At 53.5% G+C, this 22,960-nt stretch overlaps 1 protein-coding gene across 1 annotated transcript in view; it reads right to left on the bottom strand.

Moving 5' to 3' along the window:
* The window catches only part of KCNC1 (potassium voltage-gated channel subfamily C member 1), a 39,505-nt gene that overhangs the window by 5,334 nt on the left and 11,211 nt on the right, over positions 1-22,960 (bottom strand). The window contains exon 2 of the mRNA XM_054699398.1: positions 3,854-4,787. Coding sequence (XP_054555373.1) covers positions 3,854-4,787 — 934 coding nt within the window. The remainder of the gene's footprint in view (positions 1-3,853; positions 4,788-22,960) is intronic.

Raw genomic sequence — 22,960 nt, 5'->3', positions numbered from 1 at the left:
GGTTTAGCCCGAGGGGTCTGCCCGGCTGGGGGCTCAGGGAAAAAGTCCCAGGCTAACTGGGGACAGTCTGTGAGAGACACGAGCACAGTCACGAGAACTGGCACAAGTCATGCGACAAAACGAGGAGAGAGAGAGAGAAACATGATTAGTAGAGAGAGAGAAAGAGAGAATGTGAACAACACAGAAAAGAACACCCAGGTCTGGCCCTCTGACTCATTCATTTCTTCATGATTTCCCCTGAGCCCGCTGGGGCGGGGGGGGGCACGTGGACCCCACTCAGGGCCCCAGCTGCCCGCCTTGCCTAGCACCCAAGCAGAAACTTGTCCGGCCCGAGGGGCCTCGCCGCACAGCCCGCCCCGAGAGCCCGTAGCACCCCCTGCACCCACTGCGGCCTCACGGGAGGAAGGCAGAGGGCTGGGGCGGGCGCTTGGTCTTGGCTGCTCAGGAGAGAACCCCCTAGCCCTCCCCATCCCCACCCCCACCAAGAGGACGCAGAGGCTGCCGTGGTCGCTCCCAGGTGGCTCTGGCAGGGGCTTCTCTGGGACCTCACTGCCGCCTGATGTGCCCATGGGCAAGGTGTCTCCCCGGCCCTCTTCCCCCATGCCAGTCCCCAGCTCACCTACGGTGGGACCCCACAGCCCTGGACGCAGCACCACAGAGGACCAACCCATATCACAGGAGCAGAGAGGACAAGACACACGTGAATGGACATGGCAGGACAGAGGGAACACTCCGAGCTGTCCAGAGCAGGTGGTCTGGGCCCCCAAAGGCAGCTGATGGAGGAACTCCGTTTTTGGAGAGCAGCTCTACTGGATAATTGGTCCTAGGTCATCTCTGGCTATGTGGGGTGCCCTTCTGGCCTTCCCCGGGAAGCCCTACAACTGGATTAGGATTGGGACCTTGACAACCCCCCAGGACAAGTGCCCTAAACACTGAGGCCATGCCAGCCATGGACAGAGGAGACCAGATCACCCCTCACAGACACACAGACCTGAGGCTGCAGAAGAGACTGAGCGGTGGAGGTGAGGGCACGACTGGGAGGCCTGACTTGGATGCCAGGGCTCCGAACCTGGTGGGGGATGCCCTCAGAGCTCAGCATGCTGCACCTGGCACCAAGCCAGATTCTAAAAGTGGAAATGGAGAACCCCAGGTTTCCTTGAGGCTACCTGACTGCCCTTGGGGTACAGTGAGGCTGGAAAGGTCTTGGGAGCTTCATCTCACCCATTTCAATTCCTAGAGGGTCTGGTCTCCACCCGCCACATTTGCCTTCCTTGCCTCTGGCCTCCCCCCACTCACTCACAAACTCACCCCAACTCCACACCCATCTAGGGGCATAGTGGCAGGCAGAGAAGGAGGCAAATGGGAAGGGACTCAAGGATGCAGAGGTGGTGGGGAGGGACTAAGGACCACACACCCTCTTGTTGATAATCCAGGTCTCGTACACCAGCTTTTGGAGAGACAAGTTTTTCTGGTGAGGGGTGAGGCTCAGATGGGGTGAGAACGTGTCTGGACAGCAAGACAGCAGCACTGGGGGACGTGAGCGCTCGGGAAAGGCATGGGATGGGGGGGAGGGGAAGGTCCAGGGTCCAGGCTTTTAGGCTCCAGAGGGCAAGCTCGGGAGGACCCCAAATACTTCCTCACCAATAGGGACTGCTACAGTTGGGGCGCTCTGATCCCTGAGACCTGCACCAGGGCAAGGGGCCTCCCAGGAGTAGGGCTGCATGACTAACCGAGTGTATGACCTTTACAGGCAGGCCTGCTGCAGCCTGGGAAGAGGGCTTTTGTCCCTGGGACCAGCTGGTGTGCATATCAGAAAACACATTTGTTCCCTGTGTTATGTGCACATGCGTGTGTGCACGCACTGTGTGTGTGGATGTACCTTCAGCACATGGAGAATATGGACATTGTCTAGGGATATGGAGGCATCTGTGCTGGACTGGAGTGAACTGGGCATCCTGGACAGGCTGGTCTGGGACAGCCATACTTAGGACACCAATCCCGAAAGAGCCCATGTTGGGGAGGATGTGCAAGCACAGCCAGGCGGACCCACGGTGATACCACTTGGACTGAGCTCCTTCTGCTGGGCCCAGGGTGGAGATGGAGGCTAAGCCAGCCCAGAGTCACCCCAGGACCCCAGTAACTACTCTTGCCATGATGGTGGCTTCTGAGGTCACAAGGCCAAAGCAGAGAGGTGGGGCAGGGGCTTTCCACAGGCTTGTGCTAGACTCACCAAGCAGGGGCCATGCCTGGGCCAGGAAGCCCCGAACCTCAGCCCTTGCTGCAGCCTCTGAGACCCTGTCTGTCCCTTGACAGAGCCCAGGACACTACTTATGTTCTTCTTCAGTGTCTATAGGAATCCCAGGAAGTGGGGAGGGGACTGGTACGCTCCCATGGACAGAGAAGTGGGCCTTGGGGGTACTGCTGTGAGATGAAGCCAGATCAGGAGCAGCATGGAGTGGTGGGCCAGAGAGCTCATCAGCAGGGAAGACTCAATCATCCACTGGGGGAGGCCACCCAAACCGGGGACACGTGCTCTCCTAGGGCTGAACTAGTCTGCAGGTCCCCTGCCAGACCAGGGCGTGGGGATGTCCTTCATGGACTAAGTGCACCCTGTTGCTCACTCAGCCTCCCTCATCCCACATTCCTTCTCAGCTCAGTGCTGTCGTTCTTCTCGGGGTCATTCATTCCCTTGAAATCCCTGTGTCCACAGAATAAGTCGATGGTATTCCATGGGTAGAGGTAGACTATGGGCTTTATATCTTCAGACCAGAGCCCCGTGATCAACTTTATGTGCTATGTGCAGGTTCTCATAAAACTGAGAGTCCCATAACGAACCACTAGCCATGGAATATTAGAATATATCCCACGGTGACTAGTATTGTTTCATGGCCCCCCTCCCCCCTCCCCGACCCCCAGTGAATTCATGGGCAAGTGGTTGCACACTGGGTAGGATGTCATGTATTGCTGCTGCAGTCCCTACCGCCGGAAATGGGGAGAACCCTCGGTGGGAGGTTGTTGCTGGTCTATAGCGCTTTCCTCTAAGCTGCCCGGGGTGGTGGCCCCCTCTTGTCCTTTGCTCGCCAGCCACTTCCATCAAAAGGCCACCGCAAACTCCCACTCCACCATCAACCCAAACAGACAACGTGAAAGCTAGAGTCACTCCAACAGGTTCCTAAAGATAAACGCTAAACTCTAGAGTGGTGGTAGATGAGTTGGTTCAGCATGCTATGGGGGTAAGTAAGCTTGTTACGGAGGGCTAGAGGCGTCTCCTAGGACAGACCTGGAGCTAGGCAGCCGGAATCAGAGCAGGAATTCTACTCAGCTATGGAGACAGGCTCTGCTGGGGGTGAGAATCTTCACTACTGCTCTTGCAGGGACCTCCTGGCGGATCCCATGCACCACGTGTGCCATCTGCACAGTTTGAAGGGCGCCACATAAGGACCAAATCAGAAGGTGTCTGGCATTTTCGAATCACACCCACCCCCGCCCTGCCCGACACTGGGTCAGTGACCTGAGCCAGAGACTCACACTTCACCGCTGCCCACCAGAGCAGCAGCCCCCAGGGCACCTGCTAAGAGAGTCCTCAGCAACCTCGAGGGCCATGTTGTTTCTTCAGAACCTCACGAGACCAGCGGCGTCAACCTCCTTACCCAGTGAGGTTCCTCTAGTAGGCGCTCGCCTTGTGAATTTGGCTGCCCAGCATTTCCCTGGGCACCCAGGCTCCACACCTCACGCTTGAGTGCAGAGTCGGGTCACCCATGGAACTAAGGAAGCAGTCTGACTGAATCTGGAATCATCGCTACGGGGGCGGAGGTGAAAGGTCAGATCGACATGCCTCTAAGAGGTTTCCTACCTGCTCTGTTAATTTCTAAAATTTCTTCCTGGGCCAGCGGGCATGTGTCACTCTGAGTACTGTGGTGTGGAGAGTTTACGACAGATTTACAATAATTGGGAGATCCCAGCTGCGGTGGCCGTGGAATATGCTTCTTTTTTTTCTTTGGTAGTTTCTGCTTAGCCATGGCTAAGGAGTAATACATCCCGAAATTGTTCACGATGACCGGCACCGGCATGGCAATGGTCAGCACGCCTGCCAGCGCACACAGTGCTCCCACCAACATGCCGGACCACGTCTGCGGGTACATGTCTCCATAGCCCAGTGTTGTCATGGTGACCACGGCCCACCAGAAGCCAATGGGGATGTTCTTAAAGTGGGTGTGCTCACTGGCGCTGGGGTCATTGGGCTGTGCCCCTATCCTCTCAGCATAGTAGATCATGGTGGCGAAGATCAGGACGCCCAGAGCCAGGAAGATGATAAGCAGTAAGAACTCATTGGTACTCGCACGGAGAGTGTGGCCCAGGACCCGCAGGCCCACAAAATGGCGGGTCAGCTTGAAGATGCGCAGGATACGCACAAAGCGGACAACACGCAGGAAGCCCAGGACGTCCTTGGCCGCCTTAGAGGATAGGCCACTCAGGCCCACCTCCAGGTAGAAGGGCAGGATGGCCACAAAGTCAATGATGTTGAGTGAGTTCTTGATGAACTCTACCTTGTTGGGGCAGAAGATGACACGCATGAGGAACTCAAAGGTGAACCAGACCACGCAGACGCCCTCGATGTAGGTGAGGAAGGCCTCGGTCTCCGCTTCCCGGTAGTAGCGCACTTGCGTGCCGTTTCGAACATTCTCGATCTCCGTCTTGTTCACGATGGGGTTGAAGCGCTCATGAGTCTCCAGGCAGAAAGTGGTGATGGAGACCAGGATGAAGAAGAGGGAGGCAAAGGCCACATACTGTAGGGGAGAAACACACAGTGTCAGCGGGGAGGTCCTCCCACCCGGAGCAGGGAAACCAAGGCTGGCTTTATGTTGGGTTCAGTCAGAGACCAGGCCAGGGGAGGACACCAACTCGAGTGCCCTCCAACATGGTCAAACCGTCGGCCACCTTTCCCTCCCCGGGGCCTGGGGTAAGGTGGCTCTGTGAGTTGAAGGGCTGTGATCAGGATTGTTTTCTTTTCACCAGTGGGGTTCCTGGCGGTGCACAGCCAGGCTGTATTTCCAGGCATCTCTTGGGGTTAGTTGGGGACTTGTGACTGAGCTCAGGTCCACACACTGCACACAAAAGCGATGTGTCTCAATGCCAGGCCTGCCTCATAAAACTCTTCCATGCTCTTTTTTCTCTACATTGTTAGTCACATGCTGAAGCCCTGGAGCCAGTGGAATCACCAGAAGGAGCCTGAACCCCTGAAAAGAAAGCAACCCTCTAAAAACCCTCACTGAACTATTGCCTGATGGGTAATAAACTTCTATTATGTTAAGTCACTATGATATGGAGGTGACTGATGAAAGCATTTAGCCCACCCTGGCTAATAAAGGTGACTTAGCCTGCTGGGACTGAACCTGGCAAAGGACTGAGAGGAAGCAGCTATGGTGGAATTAGGTCCCTCAAAGGCCACGCCTCTCAGTCTTTAATTCTTCCTGTTCTAATCTATTTGCTCTCTTTCTCTACCCCACTCAAGGGGCCTCTTTCTACCCTATCTAAAGCTGAAGAAGGTATGTATCTCACTCTGGGCCTTAGGTGATTGTTCTGCCTGCTCTCACCAAACTGGAAGGAGTGCCTGTCCTTGGAGGTATTCAAATAGAGGTTAAGTGGTTAGTATGTTACATAGTATCAGAGATACTATGTGGAGGCATCAGGATTCAGGCATCGGGAGAACTGGACCAGGGGTCCGCAAAGGTACCATAAACCATAGGGTCTGATTTTCCCTTTCTGCTGCCTGCGGGACCCAGGGTGTGTGGGGAGGAGGAGAAAGAAGCAGCAATGGAGTTGGAGCTTTCCAAGCGTGTATGACGACCTGCTTCCCTCTCTCACCAACAAGGAGGAACTGCTCAAGCTAACCCAGCCTATCTAAAACCACTGCTCTGGCCATCTGAGTCCCCTGGAGAAATACTCAGGAGACCCTCTGGTGGCCCCATCCAGTGGACTTCTCTGGATCCCAACAGTCATGGGTACCCAAGGCAAGAGGATCAAGCAGTTGAGTTTAAATCCTCTCAGGCTGAGTTCTAGGAAAGGTTTCCTACAGCCTCCAGTTAGGTCCTTTGCTACTGCCCTAGGCAGAAGGAACCCTGACCAGTCAGCTTTTCTTTAGGGGGCCAGCTGGTCACTCCTGCCTGTATGTTCCCACCGCTCCCCTTCCTAGATGGCCCTGGTTCTCCCAGCCTATGCAGGACAGACCACAGATGAAACAGGTCTGTCTCCCTGGAGGCAACATTGGCTACAGTCTGCAGTGGATGGTGCCTTTGCTCTTCAGAGCTGCCCATATAGATAAATTCAAGGCGTGCCAAGGCCCCACTCTGTATCTTCAGCAGGAGGCAGCTGTGGGGATTCTAGCAACTTCTTTAGTTTGCTTTGATGTATCTCCCCATGTGGGGAGAAATCCAAAATCAGGCCTGTCTGGGTTGGCCATGGTCACAGAATCTGGCACCCAACCTGGCACATGTGGATCAAGGAACCCAGAACTATGAGGACCTTCCAAATGGCATCTTAGGTTTGGGGAAGGGGAGAAGAAAGGGAAAGAGATAAAGTCAGCATTTCAGAATGTGAAAGTAAGAGGAGCCTTTAGAGAATCTATGGTCAAGAAACTACATGGTACAAATAAAAACCCTGAGGCCCAGAAACAGGAAAATTTCTGCCAACCTACTCATTACAGTATGTTAATAGTCCTGTTGGTTTTAAAGCAGTGTGCAATTAAAAAATTTTCCTCCTAGGGGCCTCCCCGGTGGCGCAGCGGTTGAGCGCTGGGTTGCGAAGCTGTCCGCAGCCTCTGCAGCGCCGGTTCGATCCCTGGCTGCTCCCCGGCCACCGGAGGAGGGTCCCACATGGCGCGCAGACATCTCCTGCTGCCCGCTGCTCCCCTGAGCAGTGTACTTCGGTCCTTCTGCCTGCTCTGCTCCCCGCTCTGGCTCTGGTGAATTCTCTCACCCTCCTGCGCTTCTGACTGTACCCAGTGCTTGTATGAATGTATGTATAAATCAATCAATCAATAAATAAATCTTTTTAAAAAAATTTCCTCCTAGGCTACTATGAAATGTGATTCTTATGCATCCTTCCTTCTATCTACCTCTCCCTTCATGTCATCTATCCATCCATCCTTCCATCCTTCCATCCTTCCATCCATCCATCCATCCATCCACCCATCCACCCTTCCTTCCTTCCTTCCATCCATCTTTCCATCCACCCATCCATCCTTCCTTCCATCCACCCACCCACCCACCCATCCATCCTTCCTTCCTTCCTTCTTTCCATCCATCCATCCATCTTTCCATCCATCCATCCATCCACCCACCCATCCATCCATCCATCCACCCATCCATCCATCCATCCACCCTTCCATCCATCCACCCAACCACCCACCCATCCATCCACCCAACCACCCACCCATCCATCCACCCACCCATCCATCCACCCATCCATCCATCCACCATCCATCCATCCATCCATCCATCCATCCACCCACCCACCCATCCATCCTTCCTTCCATCCATCCATCCTTCCATCTTCCTGTTATTCCTTCCTTCTTTCCTTTCTCCCTGCTACCATCCACTCATCCTTCTTCCTTACCCTCTCTCCCTCCCTCTCTCCCTGTCATCCACATCCATGTATTCTTCTCTCCCTCCTTCCCTTCCTCTCTCCATTCCTCTTTCTTTACTTTGTTCCTTCTCCCCTTCCCTCCCACTCACCTCTCCATGCACCATTCATGCATTCGTTCTCTCCTCCCTCCTCTCTTTTCTACAATCCTTCCCTTCCCCCTTCCCCTCCCTCCCTTCCTTCATGCATCCTCCACTCAGCTACCCAAGAAGCATCCCAGCTTCCTGGAATCCCAGCTTCCCCAGGCCACCTGCCCATGCTAAGTAAAAAGCCCTAAGTCCTCAGCCTGGCCCATGAGCTTCTGGGTGCCCCAGCCTCACTGGCCTCCCAGGGTCCTCTCCCTACAGCTGCACTCATGCAACTCTCCGTTACTTCTGGCCACATAGCACCTCCCCCATCTCCACGTCTTTGCACCTGCTATTCCTTCCACCAGAGTGTGCTCCTAGCACTCTAAAAGAACATTCCTCCTTCAATGGCCCCACTAAGTAGGCCTTGTGGACACCTTCTCCAGGTGTTTCTTCTTGGCAGCTGATGCCCTTAGGAAACAGAAAATGAAGCCCCTGCCCCACCCCGCCCCTGGCCCACCCCCTGCCCAACAAGTCTTTAAATTTGCCCAGAGGGAGGCAGACTTTGTCTCCAACTCTGACTCATTAGTGCTTGGGGAGACCCTTGGAACAGCGAGACAGGGAGAGACGTCACCGGGGCCTTCTCACTCCCAGGTGCACCCATGACCTATAGAGCTCCCATCTCATTTGCGTCCCCCCAGGGGACAGGTCCTGATGGGAAGACTGAGGCTCAGGAAGAGACCAGGCCTTATAAAATTAAGTAGAAAAAAATCTTGATTCTCAGCCATCATGGCCATCCAGTTTAGCTTCTTTCTTCTTTGTTTTCCTAGGCCCAAGGACTGTGGTGGTGGTTGGTGGGGAAGGGAGGGAGGGGGATGGCAGAAGCCGGGCCTAGGACCAGGACTTCTTCCCAGGAGTTGCCAGCAGAGGGGAGCCCCAGGTCTCCTGTGCTGCAGAGGCTTCCCGGGTGCCCTCCTTCTTGGCCTCTCCTAATGGCAGAGCCCAGCAATATCTGAGTCCAAGTGGGCCCTGAGGAGAAATGTGCCGTGTGTGCCGCTGTCTTGCTTAGATCACCACATTTTCTTAAGTTTAGTATCTAGTAGGTCAGCCACAGAGTACCCCCAAAGTCAGAGCGCACGTACAGCTGAGTGCCCAGGTCCCTTCTGTCCATCCTCAGAGTGGCTGAGGACAGGGAGGAGAGGAGAGGAGAGGAAGGCACCAAAGCAAATGGCCTGCGTTACACCTTCCATTCTTATGCTGACATGGTGAGATGGTGGACAAACCCCACTGTTCCAAAAAGGAAGCAGGTACAGAGATGTCTGGGGACTAAACCCCGGGTTTCAAGTTAGTGATGAACTGGGGCTTGGACCCAAGTTTAGCTCTTTCCACCACCAGAGCGGGCAAAGAGCTTGGGGTTGAAACCGCCCTACACACTGGCCCGGCAAGGGAGTGAGCTGAGCCGCAGGCTGAGCCCTCCACATGCGCTCTTTCCTGGGCCTCTTGCCCAGGACTTTGCTAGTACCTGGGGCAACAGTAGCCTCGGTGGGTGGGGGCAGTGGTGAACTCCACCTTGTTCAGGGAATCAATGCCAACAGTCACTACATACCCTTATATCCCCCGACATCCTTATATACACCCCCACAGTCCTTATACATACCCTACACGTCCTTACAAACACCCCCATCTCCTTAGACACACCCCCACGTCCTTATACACCCCCACGTGACTTATACACACCCTCACACATCCATATACACACCCCCACATCCTTAGACACACCCCCATCCATCCTCTACACACCCTCCAAATGCCTTATACACCCCCCACATTCCTTATACATCTTTTTGCAGATTCAGAGAGGGCAGGGCGAGAGGTACCTCTACTATCAATAGTTCAAAGAGCTCCCCCAAGGGAGGTGAATATATGCACGGGGATTGGGAATTTCTGGGCCCAGCTAACCACCCGCAGCGAGGAAACCCCTGTGTGGTAGGCCCTGGTCAGTAATATTTGGGAGCTGCCTCTGCAGCCTCCCTGGGTTGTCACCCCTAGAGCTGTAGGGGCTGCCGGCAAGGACAAGGGCTCACCCCACATGAACTGTCCACCTCCCAATCCTCAGACACCCAGAGGACACAGTCACCACAGACAGCACAACTGCCCAGAGTGGACGCCTCATCCTTCACCGAGCACAGGCACTGCCCGTAGCCACACAGAAGCACACCCAGTGCAATTGCCAGGCCTGGGGTGGGGGGGTGCATTGGCACACATGGCTGCACACGAGCACACACAGCAGCACTGTGCTGCCAGCCACCCCTCACAGCCCCCCACCCCCACGGCATGCATGTGTAGACTCTCAGGGCACACAAATGCTGCAGAGGAGGTCACCACAGTGTACCCACGAAGAACATAACAGACCCCAGGCAGCACCGCCCACCCTCCCCCCCCGCTGGGTATGACTGACTCAGTGTCCGTCTGTCCCCCTGGACAGTGGGTCTAGCCTCATTCTTTCCTTTGCCCCTCTCAGCCTTCTCTGGTGCCTTTAGCCTGCCGCCCTCTCACTTGGTGCCAGCGCTGGGTTTCCTGTCCCCGGGCTCTGCCAGGGGTTCACGATTTCCTCCACCCGCTGTGCCTTGTCTCCCTCCCCTCGCCCATCCCCATAGCAGCTGTGCTCCCCACACCCAGCATCCAGGCCAGTCCCTCTTGCACAATCAGGGTGATGGAGGCCCGGAAGGAGCTTCGCCAGGCACCCCGGGGGCCAACTGTCACCCAGCTGACCACCTCAGTGGCCACCCTGTGAAATTTCAAAACAACACAGGCAAGATCGTCTGATCACACAGCATAAACCCAAGCTGATAGTTTCTGGCTCCTGCCTCTCCCCCCAACCCAGAACCAAATCACAAACTGTGAGAGACCCACCAATTGTGCTCTAGAAAGTGGTAGCCATGGCAACGGAGCAAGGCATCCCATTTCTATGGTAACCAGGGTGGTGAGGCTGTTGGCTGTAAAGTCAGACAAACCTACTAACGATCTGTTGACTTAAGAAGATGTTTTATAAATCACCAAGTTATTTTTATCGTAACCCCACCCCTGAAACCATAAATCAGAAAGGCAATCTACTATGTATTAAAATGACCAAAATGTGCTATGACTTTCGTTTGTAAATTATTTATGCCAGTCATCTTTAGAAAATTGTGCTTGCCTTCCAGAACTGTTCAGGAGTTCACCGGGGGATCCTGACAGTCTGGCGTTCCGGGAACAAGAGGAAGGTGCTAACACGGGGCAGGGAACGATATTCGGGTCTGGCCATTCCCTTGCTGTGTGACCTTGGCAAGTCACTGTTCCTCTCTGGCCTTCGTTTTCATCTCTGGCACAGCGAGGGCTGCACGGGTCCCTTCGGAGGATTCTGAGCCCAGGAAAGGTTACCGGCAGTGGGGCTAGTCAGGAGAGCCCTGGCTGGTGTCCAGCCCCCGGGTCCCCAGAGGCTTCAGGTCAGTTTTTCTGCCTAATTAATTCTGCCCGGCGGGGGTGTGCAGCGTTTGAGTTAATCCACACGGAGTCAGTGATGCAGAGCAGGCGGGATGGCCAATTGGCCTAAATAAATTGTCAGTCGAGTTGAATTTGGAAACTGAATTACACTGGTCTGGGCTTCCTTGAGTGGGGCATGCCCTCAGCGTAGCGAGCTGGCTAAGGGCTAAGAGGAGGGTTGAGGGGGATGCAGGCCTTTTGGGGTGCAGGCATTTTTTTGACCCATCCGTAAATTCCTCCACCATCACCCTAAGGCGGCCAGGCCATCCAGTCCTGGCTCCCTTCCTCCTCACCAACCCTCCCCTGTTGGCACAGCAAGGGAGCAGTGGGCGGGAGGAGCTCCCTGGAGCTGCACGCAGGGTGTGAACGGGTGTGTGAGTGTGCAGAGAACATGGCTGTGTGTGAGCCTGTCTGGGAGAGTCTGTGGCTGGGGGGAGTGTCGGGATGGGGAGGCAGTGTGTAAATGTGGGGTAGGTGTGTACATGGTGAAGGTGTGTCCTGTTGATGGCCATGTGCTTGTGTAAATAGTCACTGTGAGTGGTATATGTAGTTCATGTAGGTGGTAGAAATGTGTGTGTGTATGTATAAGGATGTGTGAGGAGTGTGTAAGGACATGTGTGGAGAGGGCTGTGCATGTGATTAAGGGCTTTCATAGAGACTGTGTGTGTGTGTGTGTGTGTGTGTGTGAGAATGTGCATGCGAGTGCAATGTGGCTCATCTCCTAAGAGATTCAGAGTCTGGCTGGGCACCCTGGACATCTGGTCTCTGAGTTGAGACCCAGTCTAGGGCCTTTTCCATGCCAGCTCTGGTCCCTCACACAGTAGCATGGGGGTGTGCCCCCTGTCCTGGGGTTCTCTCTGCCAGAAAAAAAGACAATAGATGGGGTGCATGTGGGGAAAGGCTACTGATTCAGCCCAGGGGAGAATTACAGGAAGGCTGGGCTGGACCCCCTACCCCCTGCAGTGTCCCTCTCAGTCCCAGGACCCAGGCTGGGCAGTGGGGGAGCCAGGGCTGGATAAGCAGTGTCCAGGGCCTCAGGACACTTGGACTCCCAGAGCAACCATGGGTGATGTCCCTGAATTCATTGTCATGACACTAGACTCGGTCCTATCCAGAAGGTCTGCCCCAGCACCCGAGCTGGCAAATTCTCAGGTGGCAGAGTTTCCCGTGTTGCTTTCACTTCAGGGTGCAAATTTTTCACATATTGGTAATGAAGACGTCATAAAATATACATCCTTAAAATAGCATTTCCTCCCATATCTCCACATGCTGTGAGTTAATTCACGGCATGTCTTAGATCGACAGCACCTTGGACTTGGGAAAATGTGGTCATTAGAAACCTAGGACATCAGGACACAGGAGCCCCTCAAAGGCCCAAAAGTTGCTACTTGCAGTACGGGAGGCCCACTGGGGGTGGGCTGGGACCTGCCCAGGGTCACAGAGCTGTCAAGGTGGAGGAGGACCTGGACTCAGTCCTGGACTCTCACAAGGGGTTCCATCATCATGTCCTCTGAGCCCATGCTTAAATGCCCTCAAAGATCCTCCCCTGTCTTCCAGTTCCCTGGTCAAAAGGAGTTCAAATCCCTCCTGTTAAAAAAAGAGGCAGCAGCTGGAGAAGAAATGGCAGGACCTTGAAATCAGACCAACCTGAGTTTTGAACTTGGCTCAGGTGGTGACCTTGAACATATCACTGCCCCTTTCTGAGTCTTCATTTTGGATGAGGGGGGTTGGGGTAGGCTTCCCTGCCTCCCAAATGATGGGGTGGTGGTGCAGGGAGTGGCAGCAATGTGTTCAGTTTTGGTCTCTGACTCCTAGTTGTTCTGCTCTTCCACCACTTGTCTGCTAACAACCGATCAGGAGCAAACAAGGCTCATGAGAGCCAACAGTCTGGGCCCTGCAGCTGCAGCCAGGGGTGTCACGGCCCCAGTGAGGCAGCATCTGAGGCCAGCACTGCAGCCTCCAATGCTGAGGGACACATTCCTTTGGGGGATGGTGATGTAACACTGACAGTTCCATGGGGTTCTCCTTGTAAGCCCCCGCCTCAGGGCTGGGAGGAAGAGGCAGTACGAAAGGACACCCAAGGTCACACAAAGACGTGGTTGAACTCCCAGCTTTCTGGCCTAACTGGTAACAAGATGGAGGGCGATCTGGCAGCTTCCTGGTTCCAAGCAGGAACCATTTGTGGCCTCATTGAAACTGGTGAGGTAGGTTTTGTTGCTGTCACTGCTTTTCAGATGAGAGTCCGCAGACTAGAGGCAAAGGATCTTGCCACAATCTCAGAGGTTCTCAGTGATGCCGTGTGTTCCACTCCCACTTCCCATAGCCCTTGGGAAGCAGGCAGGGTGTCCACAGGGAGAGCTGGCCTGATCTGGATGCTCCAGCTTGGTTTCAACCTTAGTCAGTCACAGGGAGGTCTAAAGGGCCCAGGGGGCTTAGGAGAGTGGGCCTGTGCCATCCAGAGTGCCCCTACTGTTCCCTGGGCCAGGAAAGCAAGATGTCAGGGCCCCAGAAAGCCCCATCAGGAGCCAACATCCCAACTACTCCTGTGACCTGAGTCCTGAAGACCAGAGCATAAGCATCCTCTCCCATTAGCCTCTTAGAGTTGGAGAATTGCCAGTATTCCACATGGGAAATCCCTCTTCCAGTTCAGGACTTAGAGCTGTGTGTCTCTCTTGGTGTGCGTGTCCACTCTTCCATTAGTGAATGATTAGTTATGAAACCCTTCATATTTCCTCTATTGCTCTGACTGCCAGGAAGCTCAGTTAAATTTTGTGCTCAATTCTGAATGAATCCTTTACTAGGGTTTGCGGTATCACGTTCCTTCTCTTCATTATACAACTGTCATTTTTTTCTTTCCTTCTTTATTTCTAAGGGTTCTGTTGTAAGTACATCTCATGTGCCTCAAATGTTTTTGTCCCACAAACTGAAATAAGAATCTGTGACTGAGACTCCGAGCATTCTCTGTGACCCTAAATGGATCACACACTTCACCCTTGTCAGGCCTCACACGCACTCAGGGAGCAGTGTTTACGTTGTCGAGGCTCATTGTTATAAAGTTATAAAGTAATAATGAAGACTGGCATAAACATGGTCTGTTATAAACATGGTCTCAGTTATAAACATGGTCTCAGGGGGTCTTTAAAGCCCCCCCTGAGGGGGAGGTGATTACTTCCATAATTCAGAGAAGAAAATTGAGGTTTGGAGTAGTTAAAATATGCAAAAACACCAAAACCCTCCATAGTTTGGAAGTAACAGGTAGAATTTGAAACCAGGTCTCTCTGATTGCAAATCCACTATGCTCCAGGGCTTCCATGTATAAATCTCTTTCATATCCATCCAGGTAAGTTTAGGAGGAAGGTAATAGTCTTTCTGTAATGATGGTATTTTACAGAACCATCAATAGTTTATGAGATGACTTCACACTTTTAATTCCATAAGAACACACATACACACACGCACACGCACACGCACGCACTCCAACAGCTGGGGTCACCAGCGGGGCAGTCTCGATTGTCCCCATATGGCAGGTGATAAAATGAGGCTCCAAGTTCTATGGTGTGTCTACTGGAATTCACTGGAAAAATTTCCCTTCAGTGCCCACTTGTGCATATGTATCGAGTCAGGAGTCCTGACTCCCAACAGGGAGTGCATGTGTTGTGGCATGGAAGGTAATAAAAAGATGGCCCCAAGAAGAACAGCTTGGTGGCAGCAGTGGACACAGTCCAGGTGGGACCACAGCTGACTGCCCACCTGCTCTCCCTTCAACAATGATTTATGCCTCATCCCAGGTCTGTGTAGCAAAAACGGCCAGAGCTCCTGGGAGGGGAGACTGACATTTATCAAATAACCATATAAGCAAATATGTACCTATAGGAGGCAAGGGCTTTGAGGGCAATGCACAAGGAATTCGATGGACTTTTAACAATAAATCTTGGGGTGACAGAGGCTCCCAGGAGGAAGTAACAAGTGTGCAGAGGTTGGAAGGATGGCTAAGAATCAACTAGGGGAATACAGAGCTCAAGAAGGACATTCTAGGCAGAAAGAATAGGTCCAATTCCCAGTCCTCACATTCCTTGACCATCAGCAGCATCCAAGACAGCTGATCGCTCCCTCTTTTTGTCACACTTCCCTAGACCAAAGTCTCTCGAGTTCCCTCCACCCCACCAGCCGCTCCTCAGGGTCCTATGCATCCGGGCCCTGGTCTTCATCTCCATCTACACTTATTCCCTTGGCAGATCAGCCAGTTTCAAGGCTTAAATACCCACTCGGATGCCGTGAACAGCACACTGCCAGTTGTCGATCTGCAGCCCAGCCCCTCTCCTGCGCTGAGGGCTGCAGCCCCCGCGCCTTGGCGTCCCTGGGTGGAGGGCTGGTAGTCTCTCTCCAGCGCAACGTGTCAGCTGAGCTCCTCTGCCATCCCCACCGCCTGCAGCCTGGACAGCTCAGGAAAGAGCAACTCCATCCTTCCAGAGCACTCTGCTCCCCCAACCATCATCGTTGAAACACCTTTTTCTGTCACATCACATTTAAGCTGCAAGGAAATCCTGTTGACTCAGCATGGAAATAAATGCCGACTCTGCCCACTGCCCACCGCAGCTGTCCCTGCCCGTCTCTGCCATTGCCATTGCCCCTGGATTATGGTAAGAACCTCATGGTGCCCTCCTGGTTTCCAACACTCCTGGTACTCTATTTTCAACACAGCAGCCAGATGAGCTTCTCAAAATGTAAATGGAATTGTGTCATTTCTTGGCTCCGCAGCTCCCCATTTCTCTCAGAGGAAAAGCCGGGTTCGTCACCATGACCCGCAGGTCCTCACGTGATCTGGTCCTTCCTTGCCCCTCCGAGCTCCTCTCCGACCACTGTCCCCTTAGCTTGTTCCAGTCATATCCGTCTCCTCAAATGTGCTCCCTGGGCCTGTCCGCTGCGGAGACTGCACACCGGCTGCCCCTCTTCCCCGAGCGCCCGTCCCCAGGAACCCCCACGGCTCATTCCCTCGCCACCTCGTGAGGCCTGCTCTGGCCACATTATTTAAAGCCTCAACTGTACCCCCAGGAACTCCTTACTGTGCTCACCCCCTTGTCTCCCTACATAGCTTGTACCGTCTTCTAGTACACTAGCTTGTCCCCGATTTATTGAGGTATAATTTACATATATAACACTCCCCCACTTTACGTGTCCACTTGGAAGAGTGTGGGTACTTCATTTTATCTAATTTACCTGTTTTCACGTTTGTCTTTCTCCTGAGGATCTGAGGCCCGTGACAGGGCTGGGGCTGGAGGTCAGCGCAGGCCCGCTGTAAAGCCTGGTCACATGCCCCCCAGGAGAAGGGAAAGAGGATTCCTTCCTGGGGCTCCAGGAGCACAGTTAAGCAAGAGCACAGCTTCCCACCTGTGGGAAGGGAGTGGACACTCACCTGTGTCCACTTGCTTCAATCCTTCTATCTACATAAGGGCCATAACAGAGTTGACTCCCTTGCTTCTTCAGATGTGAACCTGTCTTCCAGCACCTGTGTCCCTGCAGCTACCTGGGCTGTGGGCACAATCATGGACTCTCAGCACTATAGCTGCATCTGCACTGGCATTGTACACACCACTGATGTCACGCTCGCCTTCATAGCTCTGGTCACACGGACAGCAAGTGTGACTGGCCTTGGACGCACTAACCATTCAGCTCTATTGTCATCGGCAGTGGTTGTTTTGTACCCAGGGAGCTCCGCAGAGACCTTGTGGGCTGGCAATGGGCACAGATATTGAGAAGAGATCCCTGTCTACACTGGCAATGGACACACTTGTTGAAAGCAGACTTGTGGATACGTATGTACGTAATCACATTCATCTCTTGACAGTGGGCACAAATGTGAACAAAGACATTAATTCCCACTGGCCATGAACGAGAGTGACTGAGGACAGTGAGCACAGGGCACAGAGGTTCCTTTTCAGAGACTGAGCCTCCCCACCCTGCAGGCTGGTGAGCTGAAGGCACTCATGGTAGAGTTCACCAGCCCAAGTCCTTCCTTGGGGTCAGAGCTGGAATGGGTACGTAGAATTCAAAACCTGCATGCAGCACTGTGTATGGAATCTAGAATCTGGCACCAGTACTGCAATCTGGGACACATGGCAAGGAGATGAGGCCATGTCTATTCCCAGTGTCTTGAGATCACTCAAGGTGAGGAGAGACTTGGGCTATGTGACTCCCAGCATCGCCCGCCCCCTCCTCACCCCACGCCCGGGCCTGGCCCAGCCAGCCTGTGGCTTAAAAAAGCACCAGGAAATGTCACTTTCTTTTTGAGGAGGTGTGATGGGAGGAGATGGCCCAGGCTGTTCAGCTGCTGGCCTATTCAAAGGTCGGGAATGGTGATAGCACCTCCAAATCCTGAAGCTTGTTTTGTACCCAGGGAGCTCAGAATTCCAGCCACTTCCTGGGCAGACAGAGCCTTGCTTAGTGCCAGGTCAGAAGCCCCAGACTGCCTAACAATCCAGCCAGGGCTCTGACAGCGGCTAAATGTGTCTGCCCAAGCCACATATAGGGCTGGGCTGAGCAGACTCAGGGGCTCAGAGGCTAGGCCACTGTGTTGGGCTTGCTCAAGGTGGCACCTCTGGGTCCTGCCACTGACTGCTGACTTTGGCCTGGCACAGTGCCTGCTCCCACTCTGCTGCCATCTCCCCATCTCCAAAATGAGGGGTGGTCAGAGGCCCTCAAGCCCCTTCTCTGTCTCTAGGGTCCCTGTGTTATCCGCAAGGACTAGATCCTATCAAAGACACAGCCCGGATAAGAGACAAGGCAGAGAAGAAAGTTCCATGGATATCTGTGGTCCACTGATAGAACTTTCACTTATTTGTTTATTCATTTAATCATCAAGTATTGCTGAGTGTCCATCATACACCAGGCATTGCTTTTTACAACTACTCCCAAAATAACAGGTTTAAAGAAAGCTCCCAGCACAGAATCAGGCACACAGTAGGCAATTGACAGTGAGGATAAAGATACCTATTGTGTACTGACACTGGGCAGTGTCAGTGCTGGGCTGGTCCCATCCTTAGCACTCCTACATGCTCCATCTCACTGCCCCTATACCACCTCTGATGTCCCCGTTGTGGTTACCATTCTAATTTTACAAAGAAGGAAACTGAGGCTCAAAGAGGCTTAAGAAGTTGCTGTGGTCCTACCACTGGGGAGTGTTGGTAACAGAATTTGAACCCCACTTCTGTCTGACTCCAGACACCACTCTCCTAGCCCCTCAGCAAACACTTACCAAATGAATGTGTGAGTAAATGAAGGAAACTTTCTGTTGGTGCAAGTATGCATCCACATGCCCAAGTGTGGGGAGCATGAGTGTGCAGATGTTTGCATGTTTGCATGCGGGGTTTTTTTATGGAAAGACTTTCCCTCGTTGTCTTGGTCTTGTGTGTGCTGAAGCTATACTTAGCTGCAGCCGTGACTGTAATGAGCAGTTTGCGGCGCACCAGGCACTCTCATTGGGACCTGGTTTCCCAGGGAGATCACCAGGGCCAGTGTATGTGTGTGTGTGTGTGTGAGGGGGGTGCATCCTGGTGCTGGGGAACATAGAGCAGGGTTTTGGGAGGGAGCCTAGAGCTCACGGCACTATGCCTTGTACAAACGGAGAGCCTGCACTCCGGCTGGAAGAAGCTGCACCAGGCTAGCAGCACCAAAGCTTCCAGACCCGCCAAGTTCAACCATTGGTTACCGATGTCGGTGCTCCCTTTACTGGCCCTTGCTAGGCAATTAGAACTACAGCCTTAGAGCTCGTGCCTACAGCCTGGGGTGTTGATAGCAAAAAGCAACGGGAAGATGGTATGCCTTGTATACCCGAGCCAGGGTATTCCAGGGTCTTCAGAAAGGCCTGTTTCTCAGCATTCTCTCCCCTTGAGCAGGCCCTGCTAAGATATCAGAGGGTGAGCCTGCTCACCAAGGCGGGGGATGTGACAAGGAAGGATGGCCTCCATATCCAGAGAAGATTGAAAGCACAAGCATGCTCAGCATGGCCTGGAGTTCAGAGGCCAATCCCTTACTCACTGTCTACCTCCAGTGGCTGCAGGAGTCTGAAAAACCCTAGGTCCTGAGGGCTCCCCCCTCAAATAGCTCTTTCTGCAACTTCTTTCCAGCCTGTCCTACTTCTGCTCCATCAGAGCTCTCACCTGTCAGAGTGGGCCCTTGCTCCCAGTTCCCAGCTCTCTCACTCCATGAACTGTCCACCCCCTGGATCTGGCAAACCACCTTCCCCATGTGTGGGCAGGGCTGCTGGACCCTCCCTTCCATCATGAAGTCCTCAGCTTCCAAGTCCCACCTTCTAGGATGTTTTCATCTAAAGAGAGGTGCCCATTCTTCTGCCTTTACAGCATTCATCCTCACACTCATCCATTTTGGCTCACCAGCCACCAAACTGCCCACCCGCTGTGTATCTACCCACACATCCTTCCTCCCGTTCATTCACCCATATCCATGCACATACCCAACTTGTTATCCATTCTTTTATCTACTTGTCCATCATCCACGTGTCCATCCAGCCACCTCATTCTTGGCCATGGAACCATTTAGCATAAGAGAGCAACCACTGTTCTAAGTTTTCCTCTTAATTTCCCCCAAGGAGAACTGGCATCGAGTCCTTCTTCTATCACTTGCTAACTGGATAGTCTTGCACACATAAATTAATTCCCCTGGGTCATTTTTTCCTTCATCAGGAAAATGGGGATAACATCTACCTCTTCTGTCTCACAGGGTGGTTGCAAAGTACATTGCTTTAGCAAAGATTTATCGATTCTGTATTATGTAAAGGCACTATCATTGCTTAAGCTGGTCTCCTAAGTGGCTGCAGCTGAGTTGGGGGCACATGTATTTCAACAGGCAGCTGGATCCAGGACAGGAAGGGTTCTCTGGTAGAGTGGGCTTTTTAGGAGGGGCTATCAGGAAAGGCCTCCCTGCAAGGAGAGACCACCAAAGTTGAAGGCCGGTTCCATTTCAGAGATACAGACAGCAGAAAAGGCATTCTCCGTGGAGAAACAGGTAAGCAAAGGCAGGCAATAGAGGACCTGGGGCATGCTGGGGCTCGGCTGATGCACATGGAGGCCAAGGGTGGGCAGTCTGGGGAGACGGGATGTGTAGGTATTCCAATGGCAGCACAGCGGGGTTTCAGAAGAGCCATGACTTGGAAAGCCTCAGCGAGCCACACAAACCAGTGATTCCTTACTCCAAGGCTTTCACTCAGATCCCTAGACTGCCAGACAGGAAAAAAAAATATCTACTTGGTGACAGCCAAGTCTCAGGAGACATGATTCCTGCCGCCTAGAAGGGAAGCCAGTGCCTGTCATTTCTGACCTTTGTGTTGCTAAATATATCACTGATGACAGTGGTTCATGCCCCTGAGGCTGCGGGGTCACCGGATGAGACTTCCATGACCTTCATCCCTGACTCTGCGCCTCAGCCAGGGCCTCCCTATACCAGCTCCCCTGAGGAATCTGTCCCCAGGGCTGGGGCGATGATGGTGCTCCAGGCAGCCAGATCGAACCCCTGGTAAGTGTCTCCATGCACCAGGCACTGTGCCGGCGGCTCTGCCCCTCTGAGGCTTGTCCCTAGTTCACATACCAGGCAACAGCTCAGCCAGATGCCATGTGCTCAGCCCACACTGAGGCAGAGGTGGGAGATCAAAACCAGAGCCAGACAAGACCGAGGCCTTGCTCTGAACCATATTTTCTCCCTGACGAATTACCATTCTGTCTCTGGTTTAGGTGGATTCTCCCAACATCCCTGAGAGGTAGGCAGTGCCATTACATGCACTCTATAGATGTGAAACGAAAGCCCAGAAACCAAGGATCATGCTCCAGGAGTGTGGGAGAGTCGGCACCACGTGAGGAGCACCCCCAGCAACATGGAGAGAAGCACGTTGCCCAGAGATGGCCCTTAGCAGGTGACAGTCATGTGGGCTTCCAAGAGCCCAGCCCTCCACCCTCAGCCCAGGGCTCTGGCTGGCTCCAGGTGGCCCAGCGGGTGACCTTGTTCCTCACAGCACTCAGAGAGCCCCTGAGGTCAAACATAAAACATTCATCTCTGAGTGGTGAGATGCTGGCCCTGGGGAGAGGATGTGGTCTGAAGTATGCTCACAGTTTGCCTGGGGACAAAGCCCCAGGAGGGATGCTTCACCACTCTACCACAGTGTGGGCAGAGAAGGTCCCTGGGGTACCATCAAAGTCTCCCTGGTTATAGCACCCCAATTTGTAGACTCAAAACTCCAGGCGTCTGTGGGGCATTCAGGTGCATGATGGTGAGAACGACAATAAGGCATAACTTGAACACCTGTGTCATGTTATGTACCATGTTGAAGGGCCTTTTGTGGCTTACCTCATTGGGTCTCACAGCAGCCCCTTCAAGTGGGGACTCTTGTCGTCCCCCTTTGCAGCTGAGGTGACTGAGACTTACAGAAATCATGCAGCTCATGATCAGTAGAGTCAGGTTTGGGCCCAGCGGTGGGGCTGCAACCTGGCTGGTGACCATTAGCCACCTCCTCTCAGCACGCCTGGCAGGAGAACCTGGTGAGCCGCCATCCAGGGCTGTGTGAGTGGAATTGGCTGACAGCGCTTTGTCTGGAAGGGTCTCTCACCTTTCGTTCCCTCGCCAACTTCTCTCTAGTCCCCCGCACCACTCAGAGAACAGCTCAAGATATGAACAGTTTATCCTGGTGGGAGCCCTGTGTGGCCCCACTTCATCCCCTTGGGCACAGCTGGCCTTTAGGGAGAGGACAGAGGTCCCCATTATTGACAGACAGGAGCCCCTTCCCTCAATTCCCTAGAGGTTCAAACTCCTAGGGAGCCCCACCAGAGGCAAACCCCGCTGCTGGAAGCCCAGAGGGCCACAGGAGCTCTGCCCTGCACTTCCACCGCCTCCTGGCTCCCTCAGCTTAGCCCCAGACACAGTTGCTCACTGTGCCTCGAGCACTGCTCAGGTTTTTTGCATGTGCCATTCCCTCTGTCCCCCAGATGTCACCTGGCCCCCTTGTTTGCCTCCTTCAAGTCTTCACTGAAACATCACCCACTTAGGGAGGCCTTCTCAACCACACTGGATGAAATTGCCACCTCCAGCTTTTCCTGAGCCCTTCCGCGCATTATAAATCTCCATCAGACTTCTCGCTGCCTCAGGCACTAAGTATGCTATGTATCCTTTTTTTTTAATTCTTCCTGCACCAGAATGTAAGTATCTTGAGGGCAGAGATTTTTGACTCTTAGGTTCTTTGCTCTATTCCCAACCTCTAGTGAAGTGCTTGCCACACTGCATGTTTTTAATAAGTATTTGTTGAATGAATGAATGAATGAATGAATAAATGAATGAGTGTTAATAGCAGCCCTGCCAGGGGAACATTCAGACTGTCTTTGTGTGCTGAGCAGGGGTGTAGGAAGAGAAGTTGCTGTCTCACTGTGGGTGGGGAGAGGTGAGCATGGAGAGAGGTAAGACAGGGGTACATCATGGGCAGTGGGCCTGGGCTGTGGGCAGGAGTGAGAGCCAAGGGGGAAGCAAGAACAGGGCTTCTAGGTGGCAGATGAAGGGGCTGGGTCAGGCCAGGGTAAATGGGGCATCCAAGGTCCTGCACGGGCGTGAGAAAGTTTCCCTTGGCTGCTGTGGCCCAGGCTGGAGCAGCATCTGAGCCTGGCCCAGTGAGGCCGGCTCCTAAGGCCCCCTGAGCTCAGCTGCCCCGGCTGTCTAGGGCTGCCCTGGCTAATATTAGC

This window comes from Talpa occidentalis, unplaced genomic scaffold (genome assembly GCF_014898055.3).
Source record: "Talpa occidentalis isolate TD23 unplaced genomic scaffold, MPIMG_talOcc4v2.1 talOcc4.3, whole genome shotgun sequence".
In the NCBI taxonomy this organism is placed as follows: domain Eukaryota; kingdom Metazoa; phylum Chordata; class Mammalia; order Eulipotyphla; family Talpidae; genus Talpa; species Talpa occidentalis.
Note: the sequence above shows the minus strand (reverse complement) of the source record. Positions and strands in the feature narration are given on the sequence as shown.